This window comes from Sinocyclocheilus rhinocerous, unplaced genomic scaffold (assembly GCF_001515625.1).
Source record: "Sinocyclocheilus rhinocerous isolate Xijiao unplaced genomic scaffold, SAMN03320098_v1.1 scaffold841, whole genome shotgun sequence".
Classification (NCBI taxonomy): domain Eukaryota; kingdom Metazoa; phylum Chordata; class Actinopteri; order Cypriniformes; family Cyprinidae; genus Sinocyclocheilus; species Sinocyclocheilus rhinocerous.
The window spans coordinates 364,355-375,999 of record NW_015656197.1 but is presented as its reverse complement, the minus strand read 5'-3'; the positions used below and the strand labels follow the sequence as shown (position 1 = coordinate 375,999).

Below are 11,645 nucleotides of genomic sequence, written 5' to 3'. Positions count from 1 at the left end.
TTTTTAGTAGATGTGATATTAGTATGTTTTTATATATATTCATAAATGCAGAACAATGAGTAACTGCAACTATGTCAAACAGGCTTATGCAGACTCATTTAACCGTATGAATGAGAAGGACAGGTCAGCAGAGGGAAAGAACTTCACTTCAGTCACATTTGCTTCATTTTTTGTAATTTGTATTTGCATAAGGGGCATCAAATGATGACATAGCTATTATATAAAATGTTTTATGGGGCTTTTTTGGCACTTGTAAAATCATTCATGGATGCAAATTGTGAAATAAAATGAAACCTGATTATGGATGCGTTGGTCTGTTATTGTCTTCAGTCTCAGAAACTATGAAGAGTCAGTGCCTGGGTAGCATGCCGACATGCAGCGCCATTGCGCTATGGGCCTCCCGAGTTCGAATCCCGACTTAAGGACGTTTCCCGATTCTGCCCCCATCTCTCACCCACTTCACTTCCTGTCAGCTCTGATCTGTCCTATCATAATAAATGTGAAAATGCTATGACGAATCTGGTTAGAAGAATCCATTCTAATTGTATCACATTCAATACAGATTGCAAACTCAAATTGTCGACTCAGGGTTATATATGGCTTTCAGGATTGCGGCTTTTGAAAAGCGAGGCAGGAAACACACCGAATTTGTTTACTTCTTTATAAATATTTATATATAATGGAAAGAATCATGAAATTTCACTGTATTTGAATCGACTTCTGAAATGTTGGCATCGTGACGCCTTCTGGCCGGAGCGGGCAGCCACCTGTGACGTATGTAACTCTATCTACCGTTTACCCAGAGTGCTTTGCTAGCAGCAGGCAAACACATTTGTCAGCCCTCACTGAATTCCCATTGTCATTCTGTTCACCTCACAGTTGAAATAAAGAGAGCTGCAATCCATAACCTTTATGAGCGCTTGCACTCAGTCTCGCTCAAGCCATTAACATTTACACAATTAGAGAACTGCAAGAGCAAATGCTGTTTGGGCCCCTCGATTTCAATGAGTACAGAAACGGTGGGAAATGCTGTTCAAAAAGTAATAATCTAAAAAGCCCCTCGTTGTTTGTTTGTTTTGTTCTTTTGTAACATTATGGTAATTAAGAAGGGGCAATTATATGAGAGAAGCAAAGAATGAGTGACCAAACAGAGGTAAAGAAAAGGGAAAATGTTACATTGCTGTACATAAAAACATTAAAGTTTACCCTTAAATTGTACATATATATATATATGTATATAAAATACACCTTATTTTTCAACATAGTAGTTTTCTCTGAATGTGCAAGACTTCCGGTTCATTAGCCACTGTAGGGAAACAGGGAGAAGAATAACAGTGCAGTAAATGGTAAAACTACAAACCACTGTGTTCATAATTAAGATAATTAAAATAATATGGTAAGACACACTAGTTTGCAGTATCAAGCAGCAAAACGATCTGTTTTGTACAGCTAAAATTACCTGGAAGCAGATGAGACCAGAAGCTTTGCACATAACATTTACAAATGGCCACGTCGCCCGCTCTTACGGGAAAAATAATAAAGCCACAGTGTATAGATCATTCAGATTTTTGCATTGGGAGATTCATTTTATGACACATTTCCCCCTCCAAATTATCATTACTGTAATGCATCCAGATGTCTTTGAGTTTATATAATTGGTATGGAGTGGTATGGACCAATCAGAAGACACCGGAGGCGTGGCAAGTGTTGCAAGCTTTTGTTTATAGTAGCAAGTTGTGATGGCAATTTGGCGAAGTTGGCATTCTGTGTTTTTTAAAACCATTCCTGAGCGCCATGTCTCATGTTTTTAGATGCAAAGATGTGTTCTGTGTGAACGGCACCTAGTATAGTTTTTACAGCTTGACAGTAAAAAATACTATAATTCCTTTTTTTTTTTTTTACAGCACATAGTAAAGGCAGCAAAAGTACTGTGATGATGTATAAATACAATTTACATTTGAAATAATGTTTTATTTTTGCATTTGCCTCCTAAAAAATTTAATGGTCCTACAATTACGACAAAACATCATTTTGTATTTCTTCCAAATGACTTTGGTGTGAAATATTAGGCCTACCATAAATACATTTGTAGATGTTTTGACAGGTTTTGTGACATACAGACAGAAAGAGATTCTCAACCAAGCTCTTTTCGAAAGACATTTGAGAGGTTGGAAAAGTGGACACGAAAGAGCAGAAATGGTGTGATACAGCAGAGTGGCCTTTCCCAGCATCCTCTCTGTCTGTTTCCCACACTGGCTCATTTCCAAGTCTCCCGTTATTGTGAGAGCAAGCCGTTTATCATTTGACTTCACAGGTCAGTGTCTTCATTAAAGTCAGCACTTCAGCGGTGATAAAAGAGTGGCACACAGCGTGCAGACACCGAGAGCTTAATGAAATGTTGTCCTCATTAATTTACGCAAAGCCGAGGGACACAATCAACAAAAAAGACTTTGTTTTCTTTAATTAGTGCCTCGTTCGTCCATCTCTTTTCAGTTTTGCCGAATTTGCCCCATCTGCTCAGGTTAACTATGCAGACGCCTGATGATTGCCCATGCACAGATTATTTTGCTGAAGAATCAAAGCAAATGTGGCTATTTAAAAAAAAAATCATGTTTGTTTTAATGCCTCAGGGTAAATGATTTGTTGGCTTTTATGCTTGCTGTGTTCAGTTGGCCGTTCTGCATCTTGTTGCTCGTTCGACATGACAGAGGTGCTGTTGAATGCAGTTGTGGATGTTGATGGGGGCGCTGCAGGACTGCTGTCGGCTTCCTGCTGACATACTGACATTTACTCTAACTGATCTGCGAGCCTTGTAGCCCGTCAGCATGCTTCATCCCACCCTCGCTCTTCAAAGCCTGCTGCTCACCAGCCAAACGTTAGCTGCCTTCCATTATTATTATTATTATTATTATTAGTAGTAGTAGTAGTAGTAGTAACAGCAGCAGCAGTAGCAGTACAAGTTTAGTATTAATATTTTATTAAATATTATAGTATATAATAGTTAGTATTCATTTATTAATAGTAATGCTTAATTTAACATTATTATTATTATTATTTTGATATTTAATAAATATGCATTTATCAACAAATATCATATTTAAACTGTTTAGAAATTCATGGTTGATGTATCATGGTTGCAAAAATAAATTAGAAATAAAATGAAATAAAAGAACAAAATAAATAAATTAGAAACAACAATTTATAGGCAAGGTTAGGCACTTCATGTCACTGACCATTGCTAAAAGACAAAATAAATTAATGAATTTAAATATTTTATTTTAATTAACTTAATAATAATATTCTTATTAATGTAAATTAGTAATGTAACTGATTACTAATATGCACATTTATTCTTATTAATATTAGCATTATTATTAGTAGTAATATTATAATAATATTATTATTATATATTATATAATAATATTTTCAAGTGAGTGTCTGTATAATGCCCCTTAAATTAACTGTAGTGATGTCTAAAATTCTTTCTTCTATATTTTAGAAAGCAATTTGGTCTGGTGTGAAAAGCAGGGTCAAAAAAACAAAATGGAAATGACAGGGCAGTATAAGAGGTTATCAAAATCTGTTTCCCCTCACTTTTTAACACAGAATGGCTTTTATTTTACCAAAACTCTCTCTGGTGATGTCTGAACTTCTTCAGTTTATGTTCTAGAAAGCATATTTCTCTGATGGCAAACAACAGGGTCACCAAATCTGACGAGGCTCAAAAGTTGTAGGAAGGGGCCAAGTTAGTATAACGTGATAGAAGAAAAACCACCTAGAATCTCCATGATGCTTCTCAGTAACCATAATGCCCTGTTCTTCAGTGGGCTACAAATAATGACAAGTGGTTGATAACCCATCCAGAACTGCGGCGCATTGGGTAAGCATTAATGGACGTGTGGTTGTGGTTCAAGCTGAGAGAACATGAAACATCTGGCCGTAACTGCTCAAACTCTCTAGAGCATGCCAGAAGGTTTAAGTTTATTTCCCTTACTTCCTCAAATGTGTTATAGATTGTGGAACATCTGTCTGGCACTTACTGTGTGGTTTCAAATGATCTCGTCTGCAGGTTTTGTCGGAAGAAGAGAAGGGCTCCACAGCAGGAGAAGAAGATGAGGAATGGGAGAAGGCCTTGTCTGTGGAGAGGTTTGGGGACATCATCACTGAGTCTGCCATCAATGGAGCAGACAAAATGGGCCGCAGCTACAATGAGAAAGACTTTGAGTGTAAATACTGTCTGATGCGTAACTCATCACAATTATATGTGACCCTGGACCACAAAACCAGTCATACGGGTCAAAGGGTCCATTCTGAAAGCTGAATAAATAAGCTTTTCATTGATGTATGGTTTGTTAGGATAGGACAATATTTGGCTGAGATACCACAATTCGAAAATCTGGAATCTGAGGGTGCAAAAAAAATCAAAATATTGAGAAAATCACCTTTAAAGTTGTCCAAATGAAGTTCTTAGCAATGCATATTACTAATCAAAAATTAAGTTTTGATATATTTACAGTAGGAAATTTACAAAACAACTTCATGGAACATGATCTTTAAATCCTAATGATTTTTGGCATAAAAGAAAAATCGATAATTTTGACCCATACAGTGTATTTTTGGCTATTGCTAGAAATATACCTGTGCTACTTATGACTGGTTTTGTGGTCCAAGATCACATATGTGCACTCAATTTTCAATAATTCCTGAGTGGATAATCTTAATGTCATGTTGGTTAGAAAAGTTTTGACATCTGTTTAGTTTAGTGTTCAAGTTTAGTGGTCATTTGAGACAGATTTTGATTAATAATAGTAATATTAATAATAATATTGATTATAATTATTGCAACTATTATTTATATTGATATCAGTATTTTATTAATATTTATTAAAATTATTATTATTAATAATAATAATAAAATAATTGTGTAATTCTAATTGCTATTAATATTAATTTTAGTTAGTTAATATCAACGTTATTGTAGAAGCAGCATAATACTAATAATAATAATAATAAATGTTAATACATTTTTATTCTTATTATCGGTTTTAGTTTTTATTTCTTTCATTTAAATTAACATTATTAATAATAATAGTAATAATATAAATTATTAATGTAGATTATTATTATTATGCATATTTTATTCTTTTTAATAATAATAATAATAATGGTCAGAAAAGGCAACTAACTGAAATAGATAAGTTTAGGTTAAAGTACTAAAATTACTGAAATGAAAACTGGTTAAAAAATTTAAGGTAAATACAAATGTTATTTTAGTTATTTATTTAAGTGTTATTTTAGTATTATAATATATAATACTAAAATAACACTTTGCCACCAACATTTCAAGTATTTTGCTGGTCCTTTTTTTCCTATAAGATGGTTGTTTTTCACCCATGAATTTGGCAAAGTTGACTTGTTTTGGAATAATTGATTATTGACAGTACAGTAGGTGGTATAGGACACATTAGCATTCATAATTTAAATGTAATCAGTGCATTTCTGACTTCCTTCAAATCTGGTTTGATTGATCGGATCTGTTCTGCCATAAAAAACATGCAGTAGCTGCGCCAACGCTGTAACTGAGGTAAAATGGCTTCAAAGTATTTTGATTGAAATTGAATTTGTATTGATCTGATATCAATTTTCACGCTCCATTTTCTTTGAATCTGAGCATAGTTGAGCCAAACCTGTTTGTCACATGGCAGATCGCACTCTAAGAGTCCCGATCAGTTTCCACAAAATGCATGAAGCATTTTTGCACATCAGTGTTTAGAGCTGCATTTAGTGCTGACCGCTTGTGACTGGATTCCTGGAGACAAATATTAATAAATGTGTAAATTAGGTCAAAGATACAGTCATTTCAAAACATACTTCGTTAAAAGCTATTAAACTTTAAATGTTTTCAAAACATCATGTTCCATGTTCAGATGTGTAATTCTATAGAAGGTGCCTCAGAAGTACAGACAAGACTTTTAACGGCTCTCTCACATTCCCCGGCCTCCCGTGGGGCTGCGTCTGTGCCAGTCGCTTTCCGGACCCTGATAAATCAAGGCCCACATTTCCATCTACATTTGGCGACAGTAGTGGGAGGTGTAAACTAGCCTGTGATTCATTCACAGCGGAGCCGAGAGGCAGCTGCAGGACAAATCACACATTAACGTCTCCGTTGCAAGAACTACTCGTACAGTCAGCATCAAATTCACAGACTTAGACAAACTGTGTGATTTTTTTAATAATAATAATAATAATAATAATAATAAATGTTAATACATTTTTATTCTTATTATCGGTTTTAGTTTTTATTTCTTTCATTTAAATTAACATTAATAGTAATAATAGTAATAATATAAATTATTAATGTAGATTATTATTATTATGCATATTTTATTCTTTTTAATAATAATAATAATAATGGTCAGAAAAGGCAACTAACTGAAATAGATAAGTTTAGGTTAAAGTACTAAAATTACTGAAATGAAAACTGGTTAAAAAATTTAAGGTAAATACAAATGTTATTTTAGTTATTTATTTAAGTGTTATTTTAGTATTATAATATATAATACTAAAATAACACTTTGCCACCAACATTTCAAGTATTTTGCTGGTCCTTTTTTTCCTATAAGATGGTTGTTTTTCACCCATGAATTTGGCAAAGTTGACTTGTTTTGGAATAATTGATTATTGACAGTACAGTAGGTGGTATAGGACACATTAGCATTCATAATTTAAATGTAATCAGTGCATTTCTGACTTCCTTCAAATCTGGTTTGATTGATCGGATCTGTTCTGCCATAAAAAACATGCAGTAGCTGCGCCAACGCTGTAACTGAGGTAAAATGGCTTCAAAGTATTTTGATTGAAATTGAATTTGTATTGATCTGATATCAATTTTCACGCTCCATTTTCTTTGAATCTGAGCATAGTTGAGCCAAACCTGTTTGTCACATGGCAGATCGCACTCTAAGAGTCCCGATCAGTTTCCACAAAATGCATGAAGCATTTTTGCACATCAGTGTTTAGAGCTGCATTTAGTGCTGACCGCTTGTGACTGGATTCCTGGAGACAAATATTAATAAATGTGTAAATTAGGTCAAAGATACAGTCATTTCAAAACATACTTCGTTAAAAGCTATTAAACTTTAAATGTTTTCAAAACATCATGTTCCATGTTCAGATGTGTAATTCTATAGACGGTGCCTCAGAAGTACAGACAAGACTTTTAACGGCTCTCTCACATTCCCCGGCCTCCCGTGGGGCTGCGTCTGTGCCAGTCGCTTTCCGGACCCTGATAAATCAAGGCCCACATTTCCATCTACATTTGGCGACAGTAGTGGGAGGTGTAAACTAGCCTGTGATTCATTCACAGCGGAGCCGAGAGGCAGCTGCAGGACAAATCACACATTAACGTCTCCGTTGCAAGAACTACTCGTACAGTCAGCATCAAATTCACAGACTTAGACAAACTGTGTGATTTTTTTATTATTATCATTATTTTTGTGGCCAGAATTGCACCAAATGGAATTAATTTTTAGAATATTTGCACAGTCTTGGTCGACAAACAGATGTACTTCTACACCACCGTTAAACGTTTTTTTTTTTTTAATGGTTTTGAAAGAAGTCTTTTATGTTCACCCAGGCTGCATTAATTTGATCAAAAATGCAGTAAAAAAAGGTAATATTGTGAAATATTATTACAATTTGAAATAACTATTTTCTATTTTAATATATTTTAAAATGTAATTAATTTCTGTGACACGCCCACTATTCATGAGGTGGATGAGGAGGAGGCGGAGTCTGAGACTGAGGGACAGTGCCAAGCAGCCACGCCTACTGAACCATCTGAAGAGCTGCCACAGGTAACTTGAAGTGTTTACCATATTACTAATTTTGCAGAATGCATTATGTATAAGTGACTTTTTAGTACTGATTTCCCTGAATGACTTACTGCTGCATGGTATATTGTATCCCATGATGCAGTGCACTTGACTATACCTTCCATTTCAAGTGTGAAATAATAATTATGGAAATAATATTGAATGCAGGTTTTAATTTTATATCTCGTTCTTGACTCTTGTGATTGGACTCTCAAGTTAAGACATTATTGTAGAGTTGCAACTAACAATTTTGATAATCAATTAATCCGATTATTTCCTGATTCAAATATATATATATATATTTTAATTAAAATAACTTAATTTTAATCTTTTATTTACAAAATAGTTATTCCACATCCTGCCCAGTGTTGTCCTCCAAAAAAATAGCAATTTAAAAGCAATGAAAACAAATATTGTGAATTTATCTATGTAGAGTTTGTGCAATTCAACATTATGTGAAAAAGGGTTCACATTTAAATTGATTACTATTTGAAAGTAGTTAAACTTAAAATCATTAAATTAAAAATTATAAAGCCATTACAATAGTCCATTTGCTATTACTGCTTTCATAAAAAAATACTATTACTTGTTATTACTTGTATCTAGAAATTTGAACCTACATAATGGCTAACAAGGAATATTTTAGATGAAAAATTTAGATTAATATTTTAGAAAAATGTTTGTTTTAGTCAGAATAATTCTACTACCTAAGTGCAATAGAATGCAAAGATAACCACTAACAATTAGCACTTACTAAATTAAGCATGCAACATATTATAATGCGGCTGTGTGACAATAGTGTAGAATACTATTGCTTGAAGTGTTTCTCATTGCATTTGAATTCACATGCTATTAAAAATAGTATGCTGTATACAGTAGGGTTTCTTTCTGCACTACTAGATATGTTGGGATAACTGTGTGAGAGATGGGATGGGATAATGGAGAGATGCTGACAGGTGTTGTGATCTCACAGCTCAGTTTGGGAAGTGAAGAGGATCTGGCGGCCGATCTCCCTCTCACCAGCTTCCATATGGAGAGCGAGAGACCCCCGAGCAGTGAGGAGACCCCACCCAGCCCCGCCGAAATGGAGGAGCTGGAGGAAACACAAGAACGACCGGATGGAGGAGAGGAGGAGGAGGTTTCCAACAGGTATTTGACTATTTATTTAAAATAACCTTGAAGTGCTAAAAACACTTATGCATGTTAAATGGGTTGATCGAAGAATACATTATAATTCCATCATTATTTACTCACCATCATATCGTTCCGAACAACATTTTGTGAAGATATTGAAAAGATATTTTTACTTGCAATCATATTTCTTCAATCTGGATCAGATATAATAATTATAAGCAAGCTAATACGTATGTTTTTTTTAGATCTTGCATAACACACACACACACACACACACACACACAAAACATAAAATACAAAAAGTGCTTTTTTCCATTTGTGAACTGTCACCATTGGCGTTTAATGCAACAAAGATAGCTAAATTCAATTAATTTTACTAATAGACCTATCAGTCCTACTAATAATAAGAGGGGGAAGTCGTGGCCTAATGGTTAGAGAGTCGGACTCATAACCCAAAAGGTTGTGGGTTCGAGTCTCGTACCGGCAGGGATTGTAGGTGGGGGGAATGAATGTACAGCGCTCTCTCCCACCTTCAATACCACGACTGAGGTGCCCTTGAGCAAGGCACCGATCCCCCAACTGCTCCCCGGGCGCCGCAGCATAAATGGCTGCCCACTGCTCCGGGTGTGTGTTCACTACTGTGTGTGTGCACTTTGGATGGGATAAATGCAGAGCACTAATTCCGAGTATGGGTCACCATACTTGGCCGCATGTCACGTCACTTTTTTTTTTATTTCCCCTCTTTTAATTTGGCTCCAAATCTCAGGTGAAAACTGTCAGTTTGACCTCCCTCTGTAAAATAGTGCATTCCTCAGTAAATATTCATCCATGACATTGAAAAAAAAAAAGAAAAAATTGGAATGAACCGGAAAAGTTGTATTTGATTGCCCTCTGCTGGCTAACTGGCTTCTTGCAACATATATAAATTATGCACAATTGGTTAAGGTTAATGTACAAATAAACCATCATTAGACATGTATTTATAGCATGGCCTGCGTTATTTAACTTTAATTGTTGCTTTGAATTATGGGCCCCCCCTATTTGTCTGGGTCTCTGACATTAAATTAATGCAAATGCACCAACATGATGTGCAGTGGTTTAGTGAGTTTAATCTCACATAATATTTGTTTATTATTTATTAATTTCTTACGGTGTATAATTTCAACTCTGTATGAACTGAATAGCAATTATCTGCAGATGAAATTTAGCTATGCAGCTAATTAATTGTAAATACACTATTAAATGAAATAAATATAAAGTAATTGGGACCATGGCGAGCATTAAGCTGAATTTATGATGCATCTTAAGCTTAGTTTGAAAAATGTATAGTTGAGAAGATGCAGCTAGTTTAATAAATTATTATAAGTTCTTTTTAAAAGTTGTAAATAAAGTCCTTTGGAGTATGTTTTACAAGAAAACACTTTTTCAGTCCTTCTACATAAAAATTTCAAGTTTAATTTAATATTCAATAATAATTTAATAGCAACTTCTAAGTGAAAATTGTTTTACCGCCAACCTTTTTTGAGTGTATTTGTCCATTAAGTCAAAAGTTAGTTTTAAGAAATTACAAATATAAACACAACATTTCCATTTTTTTTTTTGTCCTTTTCAGCATTTCTGAGAAATGGTTAAGCCAGCCACCTAGAATCATGTTCATCTTTCTCTCGATTAGCAATGCAGTTCTGTTAATGCCATCAGACTAATAACAATGAACATAAAATTTGTTAAAAGCATAGTTTTTAAGGCAATACTCAATTGTAGGTTTCTTTTTACAGGTTTAGCCCATCTCCAGAACCTGCCAGTATGGCAACGCGAGGCTGGTTTCGCAGGAAGCCCGTCCACCGGCTGGCTGGAGCCCAGCGGACCAGCTATGACCTACGAGAACGCATCTGTATAGGCAGCATGACAGCCATAGAGACTGCGGTGTACCAGAAAGTACCTACAGACGAGGCGGAGGCTCAGATGCTAGCCAGCGCTGATCTGGATGACATGAAAAGTAAGCAAAGTAAATTCTGGAAGGGATGTAAAAAAAAAAACAGGACACTAATATTCACTGATATTTGAGATATGAGACAAAAACATCTCCTCAGTTTTACCTGCTTTTCCTTTTGACATTTTTTATATCAGATATGATCACTGGAATATTCCTATGCACAATTTCATATTTCTTCATATTTTATTTTATCAAAATTAAATTACTAATAAATATCTAAAAATTCCTAAAATCCGATACATTTACTTGAATAGCAACACTGCATGCAATTTAAGACTTGTTATTAAAGAGTATAATTTTAATACAGCTGTAATTTTTCTCACTGCACTGGGACATTTTTTTTTAAGTGTAAAGTAATATATAATATACACATACATATATAATGTATACACAGACACACACACACACACACACACACACACACATGTATATAAATATATATATATATATAGTGCCGTGAAAAGTTTTTTGCCCCCTTCCCGGTTTTTTTTTTTTTTTTTTTTTTGCGTATTTGTCACACTTAAAAGATTCAGATCGTCAAACAAATTTTTATATTACACAAAGATAATGCAAGTAAATACAAAATGCAGTGTTTAAATGATGATTTAATTTATTAAGGGAAAAAAGCTGTCCAAACCTACCTG

At 34.4% G+C, this 11,645-nt stretch overlaps 1 protein-coding gene across 1 annotated transcript in view; it reads left to right on the top strand.

Annotated features, from left to right (window-relative positions):
* Positions 1-7,748: 7,748 nt before the first annotated feature.
* Positions 7,749-11,645, top strand: part of LOC107719879 (anion exchange protein 3-like) — a gene marked incomplete at its 5' end in the record, with an annotated part of 43,804 nt that continues 39,907 nt past the window's right edge. The window contains 3 exons of the mRNA XM_016527422.1: positions 7,749-7,856; positions 8,848-9,023; positions 10,784-11,004. Of these exons, the coding sequence (XP_016382908.1) occupies positions 7,749-7,856; positions 8,848-9,023; positions 10,784-11,004 (505 nt within the window). The remainder of the gene's footprint in view (positions 7,857-8,847; positions 9,024-10,783; positions 11,005-11,645) is intronic.